Below are 25,400 nucleotides of genomic sequence, written 5' to 3'. Positions count from 1 at the left end.
ATGTTTATGATAGTAACCCTTTATCAGATATATGATTTGCAAATATTTTCTCCCATTCTATAGGTTGCCTTCTAACTTTTTTGATGTTTACTTTTCTGTGCTGAAGGATTTTAGTTTGATGTAGTCCCACTTATTTATTTTTGTTTTTGGTTCCTTTGCTTTTGGTGTCAAATCCAAAATATCATTGCCACAACTAATGTCAAGAGGCCTACCCCTTATGTTTTCTCCTAGGATTTTTATAGTTTCATTTCTTATGTTGAAGCCATTAACTCATTTTTTACTGATTTTTGTGTATGATGTAAGATAGTGGTTCAGTTTCATTCTTTTGCACATGGCTGCCCAATTTACCATTTAGAGGAGATAACCCATTTCCTCTTATATATTCCTGGCTCCTTTGACATAAATTAACTGGCCACATATGCTGTTTATTTCTCGGGTCTTTATTCTGTTCCATTGATTTATGTATCTGTTTCTATGCTAAAACCATACTGTTTAGATTACTATAGCTTTGTAATATAGTTTGATAGGAGGAAGTATGATGCCTCTCCTTTGTTCTTTGTCAGGATTTCTTTGGCTATTTGGAGTCTTTTGTGGTTCCATAGAAATTTTAGAATTGTTCACTTTATTGATGTGAAAAATGTCACTAGAATTTTCATAGGGGTTGCATTGAATCTATAGATTCTGTGATAGTTATGGATATTTTAACAATGTTAACTCTTCTAATCCATGAGTACAGAATATCTCTCCATTTAATTGTGTCTTCTTCAGTTTCTTTCAACAATGTCTTATATAGTTTCAGTAAATCTTTCACGTTGGCTAAATTTATTCCTAAGTATTTTATTCTTTTTGATACAATCATAAATGGGATTGTCTTCTTACTCCCTCTTTCATATTGTTTGTTATTAGTGTATAGAAACACAATCTATTTTTGTATATTCATTTTGTATGCTGTAACTTTACTGGATTCAATTATGATTTCTAGCAATTTTTTGGTGGAGTCCTTTTTGGTGTTCTCCATATAATGTATCATCTGAAAATAGGGATGGTTTTACTTCTTTCTTTACGATTTGGATGCCTTTTCCTTTTCTTCCCCAATTTCTCTGGCTAGTACTCCTTGGACTATGCTGACTAAAAAGTGACAAGAGTTGGCATCCTTGTCTTGTAACTGATCTTGGTGGAAAAATTTTCAGCTTTGTACCATTGAGAATAATGTTAGCTGTGAGGTTGTCTTATCTGGCCTTATTACGTTGGGGTATATTTCCTCCCTAAGCAGTTTGTTGAAAGTATTTTTTATTTTGAATGGATGTATAATTTTGTCAAATGCTTTTTCTACATCTATTGAGAGGATCATATGATTTTTTTGATCATATGACTTTATCCCTAATTTCATTAATGTGGTATATCACATTGATTGATTTGCAGATGTTGAACCATCCTTGAATTCCTGGAATAAATTCTACTTGGTCATAGTGCATTATACATTTAATGTATTGTTGAATTTGGTTTGCTACTATTTTGAGGATTTTTTGCATCTATGTTTCTCAGGGATATTGGCCTGTAATTTTCTTGTACTGTTTTTGTCTGGTATAGTATCATACTGCTGACCTCATAAAATGAGTTTTGAAGTATTCTCTCCTATTTTTTGAAAGAGTTTGAGAATTGCTATTAGTTCTTTAAGTGTTTGGTATAATTCACTAGTAATGCTGTCAGGTCCTGGACTTTTCTTTATTGGGAGGTTTTTTTATTATTGATTCAATTTCCTTATTCATTATTGATCTGTTCATATTATCTATTTATTCATGATTCAGTTGGAGTAGATTGTATGTTTCCAGGAACATATCTATTTCTTCTACGTTTTTCAACTTGGCATATAATTATTCATAGTAAACTCTTATGATGCTTTGTATTTCTATGGGATCTGTTGTAAAGTCTCCTCTTTCATTTCTAGTTTTGTTTATTTGAATCCTTATTCTTATTTTCTTGGTAAGTTTAGATAAATGTTTGTCTATTTTGTTTATCTTTAAGAAAAACATCCAAGTCTTAGTTTTGTTGATTTCTATTTTCTTTTTAGTCTCTATTCATTTCCGCTCTGATATTTGTTATTTCATTTCTTTTACTAGTTTACTGTTAGTTCATTTTTGTGATTTCATTATTATACTAGGCTTAGTTTGTTTTCTTTTTTTAGTTTGTTTAGTTTGTTTTCTTTAAGGTGTAAATTTCGTTTATTTGAGCTCTTTCTTTTTCTTTATTGTAGGCATTTATCACTATGAAGTTCTCTCTTAGAGCTTTTGCTGCATCCTATTAAGTTTTTGTATGTTGTATTTACATTTTCATTTGTCTCAAGATATTTTTTTATTTCTCTTTTTATTTCTTCTTTGACCTATTGGCTATTCAGTGGTATGTGGTTTAATCTCCACATATTTGTGAATTTTCCAATTTTCTTCTTGTAATTAATTTCTAGTTCCATACCACTGTGGTTGGAAAAGATACTTGATATCATTTCAATCTTCTTAAATTTATTAAGGCTTTTTTTGCAACATAACATATGATCTATCCTTGAGAGTATTCCATATGTGCTTGAGAAGAATGTGTATGCCACTGTTATATAGAATGTTTTATAAATGTCTGTTAAGTCCATCTGGTCTAACATGCAGGTTAAGTCCCATGTTTCCTTACTAATTTTATGTTTGGGCAATCTATCCATTGTTGAAAATGGAATATTAAAGTTTTCTACTATTATTGCATTGTTGTTTATTTCTCCCTTAGGTCCGTTAGTATTTGCCTTATATATTTAGATGCTTTGTGTTGGGTTCATTAATATTTACAAATGATATTGTAATGGATTGAGCCATTTTTTCACTGTATAGTAACCTTATCTGTCTCTTATCGACAATTGGCTGAAAGTCTATTTTGTCTAATATATGTATATCTACCCCTGCCTTCTTTTGATTTCCTTTTGCATGGAATATCTTTTCCCATCCCTTCACCTTCAGTTTGTGTGTGTCTTTAAAGCTGAAGCAAATCACTTATAGACATTATATAGCTGGGCCTTATTTTATCAAACACTCTGTGCCTTTTGATTGTAGAATTGAATCCATTTACATTTAAAGTAATTATTTATAGGTTTGGGCTTACTACTGCCATTTTGTTCATTGTTCTCTGGCTGTTTTGCCAGAATTCTCTTGTTTCTTTTTTCTTCTCTTGATTTCTTTGTGATTTGATAATTTTCTACAGTCATATCCTTAGATTATTCTCTTTATCTCCTGTGTATCTATTATAGGTTCTTACTTTGTGATTACCTCCAGGCTTATACAAAGCATATTTATAACAGTTTATTTTAAGCTGACAGCAACTTAAATTTAAATGTGTACTAAAGATATGTATTTTTGCTGTACCCCCCCCCCCATTTTATGTCTTTGATGGCACAATTTAAATCTTTTAATTTTATGTATCCATTAAATTATTGTAACTGTTTTTAGTACTTTCATCTTTTAACATTCATAATAGATTTATACATGTCTTACCCACCACCATTACATTATAGTATTCAGAATTTAACTATATAATTACCTTAACCAGTGAGATTTATAGTTTCATGTTTTCCTATTGCTAGTTAGTGTCCTTTCATTCAGTTTTAAAAGTCCCTTTAACATTTTTTGCAGGACCAGTCTGTTGGTAATGAACTCCTTCAGGTTTGATTGTCTGGGAAATACTTGATCTTTCTAATTCTGAAGAACAACTTTTCTGGGTAGAGTATTCCTGGTTTGAAGTTTTTTCTTTCAGCTCTATGAATATATCATGCCACTCCCTTCTGTCTTGCAAAGTTTCTGCTGAAAAATCTGCTGATACTTTTATGGGGGGGTTCTCTTGCATGTAACAAGTTGTTTTTCTTTTGCTCTTTTTAAGATTTTTTCCTTGTCTTTAACTTTTTACAATTTAATTATGTGTCTGGATATGGGTCTTTTTTGGATTATCTTAGTTGGACTTTCTGGGCTTCTTGGATCTGGATGGCTGTTTCCTCCCCAGTTTATAGCGTTTTTAGCTACTGTTTCTTTGACTAAACTTTCTTCTCCTTTCTGTTTTCCTTTTGGGATCTCTATTATGCATATATTTATTTGCTTTATGGTATCCCATAAGTCCTGTCTTTTTCATATTTTTGCTCCTATGGTGGATGAGTTCCACTGCCCTGTCTTCAGATTTGCTGATCCTTTCTAACACTTGATCTTGTCTGCTGTTCAGCACTTTTATTGAATTTTTCATGTCAGTTTTTATATTCTTCACCTATGTGATATCTCCTTGGTACTTTTTAACTTTCTATCTCTTTGTTGAAATTTTCACTTTATCCATGCACTGTTCTCCTGATCTAGAGGGCATCTTTATGACCACTGTTTTGAACTCTTTATCAGGTAAATCTCTTGTCTCCATTTAATTAAAAGCTGTTTCTGGAGTTTTGTCTTATTATTTTGTTTGGAACATATTGTTTCCTCATTTTACCTGACTTTCTGTGCATTATATAAAACATCTACTTCTCCCACAATCTTGAAGGAGTAGCCTTGTGTAGGGTATGAACATTATCATTTGGCCTCGTCCTAGCTCTTAGTTTTCTCTCAAACCTTAGTGATTTTGCAAGCTAGCATCTTTGTTCTTAGTGGTTCCAGTAGTTGAAGTTGTTGCCAATATCTGTCAGTGTCCGAAAGGGATGGATACCGGTTGGCACTTAATTTGAGCTTATTGGAAGCTGGACCCTCAGCTATAGCTTCTATGATAGGCAAAACAGTCTCTTTCAGGGAAAGACTGGGAGATGAGTATTTCTAACTTGTGCCTCTGTACTGAGATCTTGGGTTATAGCCAGTCAAGAACTGTTTCTTTGTTTGATACAGTATTCTGAAACCTACAGGTGCAAGTTTCACTGGTCACGAAAGCCAGGAAATCAATAGTTGCATCCTCTGGGTTGCAACCAAAATGCTGGGGTGCCATACATGTGCACAAGCTCCTTTCAAGGAGATACTGGTGACCCGGAGTGTGGCAGAGGGAGATTTCAGTCATCCCTTAGATGTGTGCTAAATTAGGAGCCTGACCCTCAGGTTACAGCCTTAAAACTATTCAATTAGGCCCTTTTTCAGGGAAAGGCTGGGAGATGGGTGTTTCTACTACCTCTGCACTGAGACCTGAGGGAATAGCCAGTGTGAGTCCTAACAAGCCAATTAAGACTGCTTCTTTGTTTGGTTAGTGTTGTGGGTCTCATGGATGCATGCCCCCATTGGCTTTCAGGATAGGTCGTTTTAGAGCCCTGTCTGTTAGGTGCAAGTTTTCAAACCTGGCATACTAGATGTTGGGTCCAAAATCTTGATTCCTCACGGAGATGTTGGCAGTTGTGTTTCCTCCCCCATTGTATGTTGCTGTGCTGGGTGTGGAGTTTATACCGAGAGTGTATCTCAGCCTTTCTTACCAATTTTGATGTGGTTTTTCTCTCATTTGCCTGGTGTTTATGAGTCACTCAGCTATTTTCTGGATTGCTTTCAGAGGAAATTGTATATGTAACTGTGGTTTCAGTGTATCTGTGGGAGGAGATGATTTCAGGAGCCCTTTGTGTCACCAACTTGGACCAGAATCCCAATGTCATTGCTTTTCTGAAGTTCTAAGCCTTCTTTTGTTATCATTTCCTTTTTTTTTTGAAGAGTGCTTTTTGTAACCAATTTTAATTGGGAGTGTTACTGGCAACAAATTCTTAGTTTTTCTTTATCTGAGAGTGTCTTTACATTCTTTTCATTCCTGAAGGATATTTTTTTGCCAAATATAGTGTGTAGTTGACAGTTTTCTTTCAGTACTTGAAAAATGTTATGCAACTTATTAAAATGGTTTCAAAAGAGATATATTTGTCATTTGAATTGATTTTCACCTATAAGTAATGCACCATTTCTGTGTGCTTTCAAGATTTTTTCTTTGTTTTTTTTTTTTCAGAAGTTTAATTATGAATTGTTTTGGTGGTGTGGATTTCTTCACATTTATCCTATTTTAGATATTCTGTTTTTTTTAATATTTTGGCTTATGTTTTTCCCCAAATTGGGAATTTTTCATTATTTCTTTGGACAATTTTTTAGTTCACACTCTTTCTCTTCTCTCCTTCTGGGAGTTTAATGATATGACTATTATCTCTTTTGTTATTTTTTCATATGTCCCTGAAATCTTGTTCAATTTTTTCCTTTAAAATCTTTTATGTATTCAAGATTTTATTAATCTGCCTTCAAGTTCACAGATTCTATCTTCTGTCATCTCCATTCTACTTTTGAACCCATACAGTAAGGTTTTTATTTTTGTTATTATATATTTCAGTTCTATAATTTCCATTTGGTTTTTGTATAATTTTTTATCTCTTTTATAGATTTTATTTCTTTGTTGAGATTTTTAATATTTTTTTAATTTATTACAAGGTATCTCATAATTGCTTGTTGAAGCATTTTTTGATGGTTACTTAAATCCTTATCAGATAATTCAAATTACTGATTCATCACAGATGAATTAATTGTTTTTGATTGTTTTCATCATTCAGGTTCTGATTTCCCTGGTCCTCATTATAACAAATGATTATTCTAGACATTTTTAATATTATATTATAAGAGTTTGGGTTATATTTAATCATTATCATAGTAAGCAGTATCCCTTAGAAGTATAGTGCAAAGTTGGGTAAGGTGGAAATTCCTCTCCTATCTACACCTTTTTGACACCTTTCTAACAGAAGTAGAGCAACTATTTGCACTGTATTACTGTCTCTGAGTGTGGACTAAGCTCAGCCCCCCCACAGGTTCCTGATGATACCACGAAGGGGGAAATGGAGATCTGACTAACATCTCTGTGTTCCTGTAGGGTGGAGGTGGAAACTCAGTTCCCAGTAGGGTCTCAGTTCCCAGTAGGGTCTAAATGACACCATGGGAAGGGAATGGGGGAGTGGGGTGCCAAGTAATATAGCCTCTCACCACCTAGATTTGCATCTTTGATGCTGAGTAGAGATAAAGGCCGAGCTCTCCAGCACACCCTGATGATAGCAGGTGAAGGAGGAATATGAGTGTTGACTAGCTCTATTTCCCAGATTGTTATTCAGTCTTAGTGCTGGTAGGTGGAAATTTAGGTTAAACTTCTCACTAGGCCTTATTGACACAGGAGTAGGAAGAAAGTAGAGTGCTGACTAGCCTGAATTATATCAGTCTTGGTCAGTCTATTGCTGCTGGTTGAGGGTGGCGGAGGTTCAGTTTGCCAATACTAACCCTTCAAGGGGATTATATTGCTGCCTCCTGCTTCCATCAGAGAGGTATGGAAGATCTTAAGATCCCTACTTGGCCATTACTGACACCAGTTGACAAGGGAATGGGAGCAGAGCACTGCCTGCTTTTGATATGCAAGGAATGAAAGATCAATTCCATGCTTGGCCCTGCTGAAACTGAAACCACTTGGTAGGGAAATTGGAGCATGTTCCTTGTTGTTTCTGGGGTGGGTTGGATGGTCAGCTTCCCACTATGCCTGTTGAAACTTCAAGGGTGAAGAAGGACAGGAGTGTGTGTGCTTTTTCAATTGATTTTTGGCTGGAGTAAGGTGGGAATTACTTAAGAGATTTTCTGTGATTAGGCTAGCATTTTCCTAGTCACTTTGTTGAGGGAAAGCAGGCTTTTTCTGGAGGTTTTTTTCCTGTCTGTTCCTGTTTGCAATTTTGAGTTGGAGGCTTCTCCCATACCCTTTCTGGGACATGTGTGAGGTGATAAGTCTAGCAGGGGGCTCACTACTGTATTCTTTCTCAAGTTATGAGGTCTTAGGATCTTTGCCTTTCTACATTTTTCTTTCTTTCCACCATTCGGAGTCTTCTTGTGCTGTTTGTTGTGTTATGTTCAGATTTTTTTAGTTACAAAAGGGAGGGTCTGGGAGGTATGGGGACACTCTGTCTTGGCAGGATCCTATTCCGTTGATTTTTACCTCTCTAATATGTTTCAAATCCATTAATGTCCCGGAATTCCCATTGTAGCATCCTTAATATTCATAAATTCACCCATCCTTTGGACAACCACAGTGGCCTCCTCACTAATAAATATATATTGTAAGAGCATTTTTCCAACAAAAAATATAGACACCCAAAAAGTTAACAACGGATTTTTAAAATTACTTCCAGTGCTGAAGACAATTTGGGAGATGGAGCTTAGATTCTTAGTATTAGGGCTCCTAGGATTTGATGACTTAAGTTGATAGGGACAATATATGAGATCATTATAAATTTGGATTGTCTCCCCTAATCTTAAAGTTATGAGTCTTACAATTATGGTAATTCACAGGAGAAAGAAATCACTTCTAGCTACGGTTTTCAGGGAAGCATTCATGCAAAAGCTTGGTTTTATGGGACAAGACAGGCAAAAAACAAGGTATGAGCAAATGTACAAGGCATACTTGGGGTGGTGGTAGAATAGACTTGTTTGTTTGAAATGGTTTCTGACATTTTTCCTAATTAATGATAATTATCACTTACAGTGCTTTTTAATTTTATGGATTAACAAGTCACTGGATTAGAAATTTTGATTCAGTAGGTCTGAGTGGAAGTGTAGGAATCTATTTTAAACAAGCATTTCAGGTGATTGTTAAGTTCAAGGTAATTTGGGAAACAGAACTGTAGAAAACATAATGGCAGATCAAGTTGGAATAAAAGTAGGTTCCAGATTATGGGGGGGCTTTAAATGCCAGATGAAGAAGCTCAGAATGATGTTGCTGAACATGAGGAATATTTAACATTTGGAATTCTGTGACTCCCTTCTATTCACTACACAGGAAATGGTGCCAGTATTATGGATGTGGGTAGCATAGGTTAATAACTGTTCTCTTGTTTACATTGAAATAACTGTTAGGATTACCTGAACACTGCAAAAATATGTAGTTGCAGGAATGAGACCTTTAACTTCATAGCTCAGACAAGGGCTTTAGTAAGGTGTTCTTTAACCTCCATGCTTTTGGAGGTTTTCCAGACTTTTTCCTGTGGTTGATTTCAAGCTTCATACCATTGTGGTCTGAAAGTGTGCATGGTATGATCTCAATTCTTTTATACTTATGAAGGGCTGTTTTGTGATCCACTATGTGATCTATCTTGGAGAATGTTCCACGTGCACTGGAGAAGAACGTATATTCTGTTGCTTTGGGATGCAGAGTTGTAAAAATATCTGTCAAGTCCATGTGATCCAATGTATCATTCAGGGCCCTTGATTCTTTATTGATCCTGTGTCTAGATGATCTATCCATTGTTGTAAGTGGGATATTAAAGTCCCCTGCAGTTACCACATTCTTGTCAATAAGGTTGCTTATGTTTGCGATTGTTTTATATATTTGAGGGCTCCAGTATTTGGCGCATAGACACTTATAATTGTTAGCTCTTCCTGATGGATAGTGCCTGTAATTATTATATAATGCCCTTCTTCATCACTTGTTACAGCCTTTAATTTAAAGTCTAGTTTGTCTGATATAAGTATGGCTACTCCAGCTTTCTTTTGACTTCCAGTAGCATGATAGATAGTTCTCCATCCCCTCATTTTCAATCTGAAGGTGTCCTGAGGTCTAAAATGAGTGTCTCGTAGACAGCAAATATATGGGTCTTGTTTTTTTTATCCATCCTGATACCCTATGTCTTTTGGTTGGAGCATTTAGTCCATTTACATTCAGTGTTATTTTTGAAAGGTACGGGTTTAGAGTCCTTGTGATGTCTGTATTTTTCATGCTTGTAGTGATGTCTCTGGTACTTTGTGGTCCTTGCAACATTTCACTCACAGAATCCCCCTTAGGATCTCTTGTAGAGCTGGTTTAGTGGTGATGAATTCCTTCAGTTTTGGTTGTTTGGGATGACCTTTATCTCTCCTATTATGAATGACAGCCTTGCTGGTAAAGGATTCTTGGCTCATATTTTTCCTTTTCATCACATTGAAGATTTCCTGCCATTCCTTTCTGGCCTGCCAAGTTTCAGTAGATAGGTCTGCCAGTAGTCTTATGGGTCACCCTTTATAAGTCAGAGCCTGTTTATCCCTAGCTGCTTTCAGAATTTTCTCTTTATGCTTGTATTTTGCCAGTTTCACTATGATATATCGTGCATAAGATCAATTCAAGTTATTTCTGAAGGGAGTCTTGTGTGCCTCTTGGAAATCAATGCCTGTTTCCTTCTCCAGATCAGGGACGTTCTCAGCTATGATTTGTTCAAGTACACCTTCAACCCCTTTCCCTCTCTCTTCCTTTTCTGGAATTCCTATTATACGGATATTGTTCTGTTTGATTGCATTACTTAGTTCTCTAATTCCACCTCATACTCCTGGATTTTTTTATCTCTCTTTTTCTCAGGTTCCTCTTTTACCACAATTTTTCTTCTAATTCGCCTATTCTTTCCTCTGCCTCTTGAATCCGTGCTATGACTGCCTCCATTTTATTTTATACCTCATTTATAGCATTTTTTTAGTTCCTCATGACTATATCTTAGTCCCTTGATCTCTGTAGTAATAGATTCTCTGCTGTACTCTATGCTTTTTTCAAGCCCAGCTATTAATTTTATGACTATTATTATAAATTCTTGTTCCACTATATTGTTTAACTCGTTTTTGATCAATTTGTTAGCTGTCGCTACTTCCTGGAGTTTCTTTTGAGGAGAATTCTTCTGTTTTGTCATTTTGGGTAGTCCTGGGGTGACGCCAAACTGCAGGGCACTTCCCTGTGCTGTCTGGAATAACTTGTGTTGGTGGGCGGGGCTGCAGTCAGACCTGATGTCTATCCCCAGCTCACCACTGGGGCCACAGTCAGACTGGTATGTATCTTATCTTCCCCTCTCCCAGGGTCAGGACTCACTGTGGAGTGGTGTAGCCCCTGTCTGGGCTACTTGCACATTGCCAGGCTTGTGGTGCTGTTTTGATGGGATCTGGTATATTAGCCGGGGTGGATCTGTAAGGTGCACAGGGACAGGAGGGGTAGGCTCAGCTCGCATTGCAGTTGGTGGTCCCTGTGGGAGGGGCCCTGCAGCACCAGGAGGGAGGCAGACTTGTTGGAGGGATGGATCCACAGAAGCACAGCATTGGGTGTTTGCATGGTGCAAGCAAGTTCATTGTCGGGAACTGGTTCTCTTTGGGATTTCAGCCTCTTCTGCAGGCCTCTTGTCTATGCTTGACTCCTGAGAATCCATTCTGCTAGTCTTCTGGCGGTTTTCTGGGTTATTTAGGCAGATGTGGGTGGAATCTAAGTGATCAGCAGGATGAGGTGATCCCAGAATACTCCTATGCCACCATCTTCCCTAAAAGTCTCATTTTCTTCTTTTAAAATCACTTCTGATTTTAGGCAAAGCTGATTTCCAGCCCCACTCACAGCCATTCCTTCCTGGGACTCCAGTCACAACACAGATTATTAATTGATAGTTTTAAGTTAAAATGTTTATTACAATCATTAAGATTTCTAATGGTACTGCAAAAGACTTTACAATAAGGACTATATATATTTCTTAGATTAAGCCTATACAGACTGCCTTTTAATGATCATGGGAAATTGTATCAGATTTCAACATCTTCAAGGTCACCTAGGAAAAATTAAAACCTCTAAACTAAAATTCTCTTTTCCTAGCACCTAAACTACAGCATGTGAATAGTAATACCTGTGAGGTCAAATGGGAGCCTTTGGAGCCAATAAAAGGAGATCCAATTGTTTACAACCTTCAAATCATCACTGATAAAGGAACTGACCTGGTAAATTCTTGCAAATTTAGTCTTTAAAATTTTATAATTTTATATCCCACTTGGGATTGAGCTCTTGTTGTGGAATAAGATATCCTTTTAGAACATTTAAAGTAATGAAATCTTATCCAAAAGACCTACCTTTTCCCTAAAGTTTTATCTATAGATTACTTATTTTGGAACAATTTGCTTATTCACTTAATTAACATATCAAGACAATGATTTGATATTTCTAGGTTTCACTGACCACATGCACAACTCCTTTGAAACCAAATGAAATTAAAATTTAACAATTATAAGTCTTTGTTATTTCTTACACTGGACAAAATTGCGTGAGCAGTACTGAGTCCTCATGATATTATAGACTGTAAGAGTAATTTTGTTTTATTTTTGCTGTGAACATATTTATGAGATGAATGGTTTAATTCATATTTTTCTTGTCAAAAACTATACCATATTATTGGCAAAACAATATAATTTTCACTTTGTCTCAATTTTCTTTAGATTTACAAAGGACCAAACACTTCATTCTCCTTTTCCAAATTTGTCACAAATTCACATTATCGCTTCAAGGTCTGTGCTGGACGCCAATACCACACTTCTGATGGGATACAAGAGTTCTGGGGACCATATAGCCCCAGCACTCTTTTCTCCACACATAAGCAACATCCAGGGCCTGGAAAAGGCAGTGATGGAAAGGGGGGAAACAGCCCTAGTGAAGAGAAAGAAGAAAAGCCCAGAATGGAGATGAGTGATGATACATTTATTCTAATCCTTGTGATAGGATTTGCACTAGTTGCTATTTTGTGTGCTGTTGTAATTCAATATTTTCTAATCAACTAATTTTTATGCACTTTACCTTTTTAGGAAGTTCTAAAACAAATTACATCAAATATAGAAATTTCTAGATACATCTCAATTCTTACTTAAAGTAAATCTCACTTGGTAGAAATCCTTGTGAACATTCACCTAACAGCAAAAGAACTGCTTTATACTCAAGAAATTCATTGTGACAATATAAGAGATTTTATTAGGAAATGGGTCTATTTTAAACTTGAGAATGTTAGCAATAAAAACAGTTCCACTATTATGTAAAACTATCTAGAATTTCTCATGAAAACCATTTCCAGCCTTAATTTTTCTAATTAATATTTTGCAATTTTTTTTAGAATTATGAGAGGATAACAGCATTTTGGAATTTTATTTAGAAAAAAGTGGGAAAATCAATTCTATATGTCAACTTACAATCATATGAAATAATAAAAACATATCTACCAATGATCTGTACTGTAATTTTTTCAAAGTAATGTATTTAGCTGTTTCGCTTGTGCCCTGATAAATACTTTGACAGTAGGTAAACTTAGGGCACTTTGGGAGTAGAAGTTGGAAAGTGGGGAGCCATTTTATACTATTCTAAACCTATTCTAAACTCTTTAAAATACATGCAGTGGTGGTTACCCTCTAATCAGAAGGATTAAACATACATATAATGACCCACACTTGTACACAGCATATTAAAATGATTTCTTTTGGTGAGGGACAGACTAGCACACAAGATAGCTCATGGGGAAAATGAATCCCCATAGCAATTGGCTTGGAAAGTGAGAGGGACTAAATTTTGTGGTTTCTTGCAACCAACAGGGCTTAAAGCCTGGAGTGTTAAAGGTTGATGGGCTTGGCTAGAATAGACCCCAGAGGGGAGTGTGCTGCTCTGGGAAGGAAAAAAAAAAAAAGGCAGGCAAACAACCTGCTGATACACAATGAGGAAACAGCAATCTGAAGAGTGCCTGTGCCACACAGTGGGGAGTTTATTCACTCATCTCAGAGCCCATCCCAGACACTTCTCATGGAGAGACCCCTCTAGGAAACTGATAGGCATCATTTCCCTTTACCTGCCCTCAGCATAAGCATAGGGACACCTGCAGGAACCAGGGTAGCACCAACACTCACTAATTTACACCAAGCCCCACCCTCCACGTTCACATGGAACACCCCCATCCAGTCACACTTCCCTCAGTCCCAGCACAGTAGGCCACATCCCCCGGAAGACAAGCCTAAACCACTGCTCACACCACATCTCCCAACATGGGAGTTTTGCAGAGCCTCAATACCAGTGGCAGTGGCAACAGATCTTATTTAATAAACAGACCAGAGTTCACCTAGTTAAAATGTGCCACATGCAGGACAGAGACCAAACACTGTCCACAATAGGCAAAGAAAGCCTCTACAGATGACTGGCCTGAAGTATAAAAGACAAAACAGCAGAGCGCATGCAGTACCCATTAGAGACACTCCCAAACACTGAAGGCCCTGGGGATTAGGGGATACTACACAGTAGGGCTCACAGGACCTATTCATAAGGCCATTACCCTCCAAGAACAAGAGATATAGTTTACTTTCCTAACACAGAGAAACAGGCACAGAGACTTAGACAAAATGAGAAGACAGAGAAATGTATCCCAAATGAAAGAAAAGGAAAAGACCACGGTCAGTGATCTGAATGAAAAAGACATAAGTCACATGCCTGACTAGAGAATGTAAAGTAATGATGTTAAGAATACTCACTGGGTACTGGAGGAAGATGGCAGCATAGGAGGACGCTGGGCTCACCTCGTCCTGCTGACCACTTAGATCCACCCACATCTGCCTAAATAACCAAGAAAACCACCAGAAGACTAGCAGAACGGACTCTCCGGAGCCAAGCGTAGACGAGAGGACCACAGAAGAGGGTAGGAAGGGGGTAGAGGAAGTGTGTGCTACATGGACTGGTGGGAGGGAGCCGGGGCAGTGGAGGGGCAGCCCCCCGGGCAAGGCAGAGCCCCCTAGTCTGGCTTACAAAAGCGGAGGGGCTGGACAGAGTGTGTTCTGACAGCCAGCAGGACTTAACATCTGGAATGTTATAAGCCAAAAGTTCTGCTCACAGAGCAGGAGGGCGAGAGGACAACGGGAAGAAGAATTGTTGAGCCCCGGAGGCCAGAGCTCAGTTCAGCGGGGAACAAAGGCGCTCGCCAGTGCCATCTCCCTCGCCCATCACCCAGCCAAAATCCCAAAGGGAACCGAAACTTGTTTGCACCACACAAACATCCAACGCTGTGCTTCTGTGGATCTATCCCTCTGATGGGTGTGCCTCCCTCCCGGTGCCACAGGGCCACTCCTGAAGCGGACCACCAAAGGCAAAGCAAGCTGAGTCTGCCCCTCCCACCCCTGTGCACCCTGTGGATCCACCCCAGCTAATATGCCAGACCCCATCAAAGCAGCACCACAAGCCTGGCAGTGTTCAAGTAGCCCAGACACGGGCCACACCACTCCACAGTGAGTCCTGCCCCTGGGAGAGGGGAAGATAAGGTACACACCAGTGGCCCCAGCGGTGGGCTGGGGGCAGACATCAGGTCTGACTGCGGCCCCACCCACCAATGCAAGTTACTCTAGACAGCACAGAGGAAGAGCCCTGCAGTTCTGCACCACTCCAGGAACTATCAAAAATGAGGAAACGGAAGAATTCTCCTCAAAACAAACTCTAGGAAGTAGCGACAGCTAACGAACTTATCAAAAATGATTTAAGCAATGTAACAGAAAATGAATTTAAATAATAGTCATAAAATTAATCACTTGGCTTGAAAAAAGTATAGAGGACAGCAGAGAATGTATTACTACAGAGATCAAGGGACTAAGAAACAGTCAGGAGGAAATAAAACATGCTATAAATAAGCTGCAAAATAAAATGGAGGCGACCACACCTTGGATTGAAGAGGCAGAGGAGAGAAGAGGTGAACTAGAAGATAAAATTATGGAAAAAGAGGAAGCTGAGAAAAAGAGAGATAAAAAAAATCCAGGAGTATGAGGGGAGAATTAGAGAACTAAGTGACACAATTAAACGTAATAACATACGCATAATTGGGATTCCATAGGAGGAAGAGAGAGGGGAAGGTACTGAAGGTGTACTTGAAGAAATCATAGCTAAGAACTTCCCTGAACTGGGGAAGGAAAAAGGCATTGAAATCCAAGAGGCACAGAGAACTCCCTTCAGACATAACTTGAATCGATCTTCTGCACGACATATCATAGTGAAACTGGCAAAATACAAGGATAAAGAGAAAATTCTGAAAGCAGCTAGGGATAAACAGGCTCTGACTTATAAAGGGAGACCCATAAGACTAGTGACGGATTTATCTGCTGAAATGTGGCAGGCCAGAAAGGAATGGCAGGAAATCTTCAATGTGATGAACAGAAAAAATATGCAGGCGAGAATCCTTTATCCAGCAAGGCTGTCATTCATAATAGAAGGAGAGATAAAAGTCATCCCAAACAAACGAAAACTGAAGGAATTTGTCACCACTAAACCAGCCCTACAAGAGATCCTAAGGAGGATCCTGTGAGACAAGGTACCAGAGACATCACTACAAGCATGAAACCTACAGACATTACAATGACTCTAAATCCATATCTTTCAAAAATAACACTGAATGTAAATGGACTAAATGCTCCAACCAAAAGACATAGGGTATCAGAATGGATAAAAAAAAAACAAGACCCATCTATTTGCTGTCTACGAGAGACTCATGTTAGACCCGAGGACACCTTCAGATTGAAAGTGAGGGGATGGAGAACTATCTATCATGCTACTGGAAGTCAAAAGAAAGCTGGAGTAGCCATACTTATATCAGACAAACTAGACTTTAAAGGCTGTAACGAGACATGAAGAAGGGCATTATATAATAATTATAGGGTCTATCCATCAGGAAGAGTTAACAATTATAAGTGTCTATGCGCCAAATACGGGAGCCCTCAAATATATAAAACAATCACAAACATAAGCAACCTTATTGATAATAAAGTGGTAATTGCAGGGGACTTTAATACCCCAATTACAACAATGGATAGATCATTTAGACACAGGATGAATAAAGAAATAAGGGCCCTGAATGATACATTGGATCAGATGGACTTGACAGATATATTTAGAACTCTGCATCCCAAAGCAACAGAATATACTTTCTTCTCGAGTGCATATGGAACATTCTCCAAGATAGATCACATAGTGGGTCACAAAACAGCCCTTCATAAGTATACAAGAATTGAGATCATACCATGCACACTTTCAGACCACAATGCTGTGAAGCTTGAAATCAACCACAGGAAAAAGTCTGGAAAACCTCCAAAAGCATGGGGGTTAAAGAACACCCTACTAAAGAATGCATGGGTCAACCAGGCAACTAGAGAAGAAATTTAAAAATATATGGACACAAATGAAAATGAAAAGACAACAATCCAAACGCTTTGGGATGCAGCAAAGGCAGTCCTGAGAGGAAGATACATTGCAATCCAGGCCTATCTCAAGAAACAAGAAAAATCCCAAATACAAAATCTAACAGCACACCTAAAGGAAATAGAAGCAGAACATCAAAGACACCTCAAACCCAGCAGAAGAGAAATAATAAAGATCAGAGCAGAAATAAACAATATAGAATCTAAAAAAACTGTAGAGCAGATCAATGAAAGCAAGAGTTGGTTTTTTGAAAAAATAAACAAAATTGATAAACCTCTAGTCAGGCTTCTCAAAAAGAAAAGGGACATGACCCAAATAGACAAAATCATGAATTAAAATGGAATGATTACAACCAATCCCTAGAAATACAAGCAATTATCAGGGAATACTATGAAAAATTATATGCCAACAAACTGGACAACCTGGAAGAAATGGACAAATTCCTAAACACCCACACACTCCCAAAACTTAAACAGGAAGAAATAGAAAACTTGAACAGCCCAAAACGAGGAAGAAGTTGAATCAGTTATCAAAAATCTTCCAACAAATAAGAGTCCAGGACCAGATGGCTTCCCAGGGGAATTCTACCAGACATTTAAAGCAGAAATAATTCCTATCCTTCTCAAGCTATTCCAAGAAATAGAAAGGGAAGGAAAACTTCCAGACTCATTCTATGAAGCCAGCATTACTTTGATTCCCAAATCAGACAGAAAACCAGCAAAAAACAGAGAACTACAGGCCAATATCCCTGATGAATATGGATGCAAAAATTCTCAACCACATACTAGCAAATCGAATTCAGGAGCATATAAAAAGAATTGTTCATCGTGATCAAGTGGGATTCATTCCTGGGCTGCAGGCCTGGTTCAACATTCGGAAATCAATCAATGTGATACATCACATTAATAGAAGAAAAGAAAAGAACCATATGATCCTGTCAATCCATGCAGAAAAAGCATTTGACAAAATTCAGCATCCTTTCTTAATAAAAACCCTTGAGAAAGTCGGGATAGAAGGAACATACTTAAACATCATCAAAGCCATTTATGAAAAGTCCACAGCTAATATCATCCTCAATGGGGAAAAACTGAGAGCTTTCCCCCTGAGATCAGGAACACGACAGGGGTGTCCACTCTCACCGCTGTTGTTTAACATAGTGTTGGAAGTTCTAGCATCAGCAATCAGACAACAAAAGGAAACCAAAGGCATCAAAATTGGCAGAGATGAAATCAAGCTTTCACTTTTTGCAGATGACATGATATTATACATGGAAAACCTGATAGACTCCACCAAAAGTCTGCTAGAACTGATACATGAATTCAGCAACATCGCAGGATACAAAATCAATGTACAGAAATCAATTCCATTCTTATACACTAACAATGAAGCAGCAGAAAGACAAATACAGAAACTGATCCCATTCACAATTGCACCAAGCATAAAATACCTAGGAAAAAACCTAACCAAAGATGTAAAAGATACAAAAGCTGAAAACTATAGAAAGCTTATGAAGGAAATTGAAGAAGATATAAAGAAATGGAAAAACAATCCGTGCTCATGGGTTGGAAGAACCAATATTGTTAAAATGCCAATACTACCCAAAGCAATCTACACATTCAATGCAATCCCAAGCAAAATTGCACCAGCATTTTTCTCAAAGCTAGAACAAGCAATCCTAAAATTTGTATGGAACCACAAAAGGCCCCGAATAGCCAAAGTAATATTGAAGAAGACCAAAGCAGGAGGCATCACAATCCCAGACTTTAGCCTCTACTACAAAGCTGTCATCATCAAGACAGCATGGTATTGGCACAAAAACAGACACATATACCAGTGGAGTAGAATAGAAACCCCAGAAGTAGACCCACAAAAGTATGGCCAACTAATCTTTGACAAAGCAGGAAAGAATATCCAATGGAAAAAAAAAGTCTCTTTAACAAATGGTGCTGGGAAAACTGGACAGCAACATGCAGAAGGTTTAAACTAGACCACTTTCTTACACCATTCTCAAAAACAAACTCAAAATGGATAAAGGACCTGAATGTGAGACAGGAAACCATCAAAACCCTAGAGGAGAAAGCAGGAAAAAAAAACCTCACTGATCTCAGCTGCAGCAATTTCTTACTTGACACATCCCCAAAGGCAAGGGAATTAAAAGCAAAACTGAACTATTGGGACCTCATGAAGAGAAAAAGCTTCTGCACAGCAAAGGAAACAATCAACAGAACTAAAAGGCAACCAACGGAATGGGAAAAGATATTTGCAAATGACATATCGGACAAAGGGCTAGTATCCAAAATCTACAAAGTGCTCACCAAACTACACACCCAAAAAACAAACAATCCAGTGAAGAAATGGGCAGAAAACATGAATAGACACTTCTCTAAAGAAGACATCCAGTAGGCCAACAGCCACATGAAAAGATGCTCAACATTGCTCCTCATCAGGGAAATACAAATCAAAACAACACTCAGAGACTATGTATTCTAATCAGGAGACTATGTATTCTAAATGAACAAATCAGGAGACTATAGATGCTGGCAAGGATGTGGAGAAACGGGAACCCTCTTGCACTATTGGTGGGAATGCAGACTGGTGCAGCCGCTCTGGAAAACAGTGTGGAGGTTCCTCAAAAAATTAAAAACAGACCTACCCTATGACCCAACAGTAGCACTGCTAGGAAGTTACCCAAGGGATACAGGAGTGCTGATGCATAGGGGCACTTGTACCCCAATGTTTATAGCAGCACTCTCAACAACAGCCAAATTATGGAAAAAGCCTAAATGTCCATCAACTGATGAATGGATAAAGAAATTGTGGTTTATATACTCAATGGAATATTACATGGCAATGAGAAAGAATGAAATATGGCCTTTTGTATCAAAGTGAATGGAACTGGAGAGTGTTATGTTAAGTGAAATAAGTCATACAGAGAAAGACAGATGCCGTATGTTTTCACTCTTATGTGGATCCTAAGAAACTTAACAGAAGTATACAGGGGAGGGGAAGAAAAACAAAAGAGGTTAGAGAGGGAGAGAGCCAAAGCATAAGAGACTCTTAAAAACTGAGAACAAACTGAGGGTTGATGGGGGGTGGGAGGGAGGGGAGGGTGGGTGATGAGTACTGAGAAGGGCACCTTTTGGGATGAGCACTGGGTGTTGTATGGAAACCAATTTGACAATAAATTTCATATTAAAAAAAGAATACTCACTGCACTTGAGAAAAGAGTGGAAAACATGAGGGAGACACTTAATACTGAGATAAAGAATAACATAGCAGAGATACAGGGCTAAAGAAGCAAAACGAGAAATACACTTGATGGAATGAACAGCAGGATGCAAGAAACAGTAAGGAAATTCGTGATCTAGGAGAGTAATGGAAAGTAATCAAGCTGAACAAAAAAACACAATTATTTCCTCAATTGTTAAGGAATAGAGAACCCAAAAATCTATGGCTAACTAATCTTTGACAAAGTAGGAAAGAATATCCAATTGAATAAAGACAGTCTCTTCAGCACATGGTGTTGGAAAAACTGGAGAGCAACATGCAGAAAAATGAACCTGGACCACTTTCTTACACCATACACAAAAATAAACTCAAAATGGATGAAAGACCTAAATGTAAGACAGGAAGTCATCAAAATCCTAGAAGACAAAAACTTCCTTTACCTAGGACACAGCAACTTCTTACTCAACACATCTCCATAGGGAAGGGAATTAAAAGCAAAAATGAACTATTGGGACCTCATCAAGATAAGATGCTTCTGCACAGCGAAGGAAACGATCAGCAAAACTAAAAGGCAACCAACGGAATAGGAAAAGATAATTGTAAACGACATACATGATAAAGGGTTAGTATCCAAAATCTATAAAAAACTTATCAAACTCAACATCCAAAAAACAATCCAGGGAAGAAATGGGCAAAAGAAATAAATAGACACTTTTCCAAAGAAGACATCCAGATGGCTAACAAACATGAAAAAATACTCAACATCACTCTCATCATCAGGGAAATACAAATTAAAACCACAATGAGATACCACCTCACACCAGTCAGGATAGCTAAAATTAACAACTCAGGAAACAACAGATGTTGGCGAGGATGAGGAAAAGAGTATCTATTTTGCACTGCTGGTGGGAAGGAATGCAAAATGGTAGCCACTCTGGAAAACAGTATGTAGGTTCTTCAAAAAGTTAAAAATAGAACTACTCCCACAACCCAGCAATTGCACCACTAGGTATATATCCAAGGGATACAAGTGTGCTATTTTGAAGGGGTACATGCACCCCAATGTTTATAGCAGTGCTATCAACAATAGCCAAAGTACGGAAAGAGCCCAAATGTCCAGCAACAGATGAATGGATAAAGAATATGTGGTGTGTGTGTGTGTATATATATATATATATATATATATATATATATATATATATATAATGGAATATTACTCGGCAATCAAAAAGAATGAAGTCTTGACATTTGTAACTACGTGGATGGAACTAGAGGGTATTATGCTAAGTGAAATTAGTTAGAGAAGACAAATATCATATGATGTCACTCATATGAGGACTTTAAGATACAAAACAGATGAACATAAGGGAAGGGAAGCAAAAATAATATAAAAACAAGGAGGGTGGCAAAACATAAAAGAATCTTAAATACAGAGAACAAACAGAGTTGCTGGAGGGATTGTGGATAGGGAATAGGCTAAATGGATAAGGGGCATTCAGGAAGACACTTGTTGGGATGAGCACTGGATGTTATACACAGGAGATGAGTCACTGGAATCTACTCCTGGAATCATTATTGCACTATATGCTAACCAACTCGGATTGAATGAATGAATGAATGAATGAATGAATAAATGACTTAGGGAACTCAATGACTCCATGAAATATAAGAGCATTCGTATTATAGGAGTCCCAGAAGAAGAAAGAAAAAGGGGGAAGAAAATTTATTTGAAGAAATAATAACTGAAAACTTCCCTAATCTGGGAAAAGAAACAGTTATCCAGATCCAGGAGGCACAGAGAACTCTCATCAAAATGAACAAAAGCAGATCCACAGCAAGACATATTGTAATGAAGTAGCAAAATATAGTGATAAAGAAAAAATTTTAAAAGCAGGAAGAGAAAGAAGACAGTGAGGTACAGAAGAAAACCTAAAAGGCTATAAAGGGATTTCTCAGAATAAAATTTCCAAATCAGAAGGGAGTGATATGATATATTCAAAGTTCTGAGTGGGACAAATCTGCAGCCAAGAATATCCAGAAAGGCTATCATTCAAAATAGATAGTTTCTCAGACAAACAAAAACTAAAAAAGTTCATGACCACAAATAGTCCTGCAGGAAATATTAAAGGGGACTCTTTGGAAAGAAGAAACCAAAACTAACAGTATAAAGGTAGCAAACACAAAGGCAGTGAAAATGAAGATTTCTTTTTTTCTTTTTTTTTAATTTTTTAAAATATCATTTATTTTTGAGAGAGACAGAGACAGAGTGCAAGTGGGGGAGGGGCAGAGAGAGAGAGGGGGAGACATAGAATCCGAAATAGGCTCTAGGCTCTGAGCTGTCAGCACAGAGCCCAACACAGGGCTCAAACTCACGAACTGCAAGATCATGACCTGAGTGAAGTAGGACCCTTAACCAACTTGGCCACCCAAGTGCTCCATGAATATTTCTTTAAAAAATCAGTCAAAGAACTCACAAAATAAAAGCATGTAAAATAGAACAACATATACCTAAATCGTGAGGAGAGGAGTAAAGAACGAGTTCAAACTTAAATGACCATCAACTTAACACATACACTGCTATATGCAGAAGAGGTTATATACAAACTTAATAGTGGTAACCATATATCAAAAACCATGAATGAATATGCAAATAAATCCAGAGAAAGAAATCCAAATATATCACAAAGAAAATCAACAAACTAGGGGTGCCTGGGTGGCTCAGGTCATGATCTCGCCGTCTGTGAGTTCAAGCCCCGCGTTGGGCCCTGTGCTGACAGCTCAGAGCCTGGAGCCTACTTCAGATTCTATGTCTCCCTCTCTCTCTGCCCCTCCCCCGCTCATGCTCTGTCTCTCTCACTCTCAAAAATGAATAAATGCTAAAAAAAAAAAAAAAATTAAAAAAAAGAAAATCAACAAACCATGAAAGATAAAAAGGTTCAGACAATTTTAATCTTCAAAAACAACCACAAAATGAATAATAAATGAATAATTTATTCATGAATAATTTATTCAATGAAGCCATATGTTCTTGGGTTTTTCTGTGCTGGCAGATTTTTGATTCCTAATTCAATCTTCATTCTTGCTATTGGTCTAAAAAGATTTCCTACTTCTTGGACTCAAGATTCATGATCTAATCTTGGTGACTTGTGCATTTCTAGGAATTATCTGTTGGCTTTTTCTAAGTTACATGACTTGTTAGTATATGACTATAGTAATCTATTATAACTATGTATTTCTGTAGTTATCTGTTATATTGTTTTCTCTTCCATTTCTTATTTTGGTCTTTGAGTCATCTTTTGCTTTCTAGTGAATGTCGTTAAAGCACCCCCAATTTTGTGTATTTTTTTTTAACGAGTCATTATTTTCAATGTTACATTGTTTATTTTGGTCTCTGTTTTACTTATTTCTGATTTTTCATTGTTATTTCCTTCCTCTGCTAAATTTCAGCTTTTTTTCTTTTTCTAGTTCCTTCTGGTATAATGTTAAGTTGTTTACTGGAACTATTTTTCTTAATACAAGCATTTATAAAAGCATAAATTTCACTCTAACTGCATCCCTTAAATTTTGGAATATTGATTTTCGTTTGTTTTGAGACATATTTTGATTTGCTGTTTGATTTCTTATTTGGCCCACTGCTTTTGCAGTAGTATGATGTGCAATATTTACATATTAAATATTTAATATTTACATTATAGATTTTCCAGCATTGTCTGATTGTTGATCTTTAGTTTTGTACCATTGTGGTTGGAAAATATACTTGGTATGATTTCGGTCTTCTTAAATTTGCAACACTTGTCATATATATATATATATATATATATATATATATATATATTTTATGTGATTTAACCAAGAGAATCTTCTGTGTGTACTTGAAGAAAATGTATGTTCTATTTTTCTTGGATGGGATGCTTTACATATATCTTCTAGAACTATGTATTCTAAAATATACTTCAAGTAAAAAATGTTTTAAAAAAAAGACATAGGGTGACAAAATGGACAAAACAAAACAAGACCCATCTACATGCTGCCTACAAGGGAATCATTTTAGAACTAAAGTCATCTGCAGACTGAAAGTGGAGAAACTTCAGTGCAGACTGAAAGTGGGATGGAGAAACATCTATCATACAAATGGATGTCAAAAGAAAGCCAGAGTTGCCATACTTATATCAGACAAACTAGACTTTAAAACAAAGACTGTTGGGACCGCCTGGGTGGCTCAGCCCATTGAGTGTACAACTCTTGGTTTTGGCTCAGGTCAAGATCCTAGGGTCATGGGATCAAGCCCCACATCAGGTTCCACACTGAGCATGGAGCCTGCTAGAGAGTCTCTCCCCCTCTGCCTCTGTCCCCCCAATTGTGTGTTCTCTCTCTCTCAAAAAAAATTAATGAATAAAAAATACAAATAAATAGAATTTTTTAAAAAGACTATTAAAGAAGACAAAGAAGGGCACTATATCATAATAAAGGGGACAATCCAACAAGAAGATCTAACAATTTTAAATATTTATGCACTCAACATACATACATACAGCAGCACCCCAATACATACAATAGTTAATAACAAACATAAAGGAACTATACAACAGCAATACCATAATAGTAGTGGACTTTAAAACCCCACTTACATCGATGGACAGATCATCCAAACAGAAAATCAACAAGGGGACAATGGCTTTCAATGACACACTGGACCAGATGGACTTAACAGAAAATTCAGAACATTCCATCCTAAAACAGCAGAATACACATTCTTTTCAAGTATACATGGAACATTCACCAGAATAAGTCATATATTAGCCACAAAAAAAGCCTCAACAAATTCGAGAAGATTAAAGTCGTACCATACACCTTTCCTACCACAACGCTATGAAACTAGAAGCTGACCATAAGAAAAAAAGTCTGGAAAGACCACAAATACATAGAGGTTAAATAACATGTTACTAAACAATGAATGGGTCAACAAGGAAATAAAAGAAGTAAAAGAATACATGGAAACAAATGAAAATGAAAACACAATGGTCCAAAAACTTTGGGGGATGTAGAAAAGTGGCCATAAGAGAGAAGTTTATAGCATTACAGGCCTACTTCAGGAAGCAAGAAAAACATCAAATAAATAACCTAACCTTGCACTGAAAGGAGCTAGAAAAAGAGTAAGAAAGAAATCCTAAAAGCAGCAAAGGAAG

At 37.2% G+C, this 25,400-nt stretch overlaps 1 protein-coding gene across 2 annotated transcripts in view; it reads left to right on the top strand.

Moving 5' to 3' along the window:
- The window catches only part of LOC102958878 (fibronectin type III domain containing protein 3C1-like), an 89,226-nt gene extending 76,324 nt beyond the window's left edge, over positions 1–12,902 (top strand). For both annotated transcript variants that reach the window (XM_042975075.1, XM_042975074.1), the window contains 2 exons: positions 11,611–11,732; positions 12,225–12,902. In XM_042975075.1, coding sequence (XP_042831009.1) covers positions 11,611–11,732; positions 12,225–12,563 — 461 coding nt within the window. In that variant the 3' untranslated portion in view covers positions 12,564–12,902. The remainder of the gene's footprint in view (positions 1–11,610; positions 11,733–12,224) is intronic.
- Positions 12,903–25,400: the final 12,498 nt, after the last annotated feature.

The sequence above is a fragment of the Panthera tigris genome, chromosome X (assembly GCF_018350195.1).
Source record: "Panthera tigris isolate Pti1 chromosome X, P.tigris_Pti1_mat1.1, whole genome shotgun sequence".
Classification (NCBI taxonomy): domain Eukaryota; kingdom Metazoa; phylum Chordata; class Mammalia; order Carnivora; family Felidae; genus Panthera; species Panthera tigris.
Note: the sequence above shows the minus strand (reverse complement) of the source record. Positions and strands in the feature narration are given on the sequence as shown.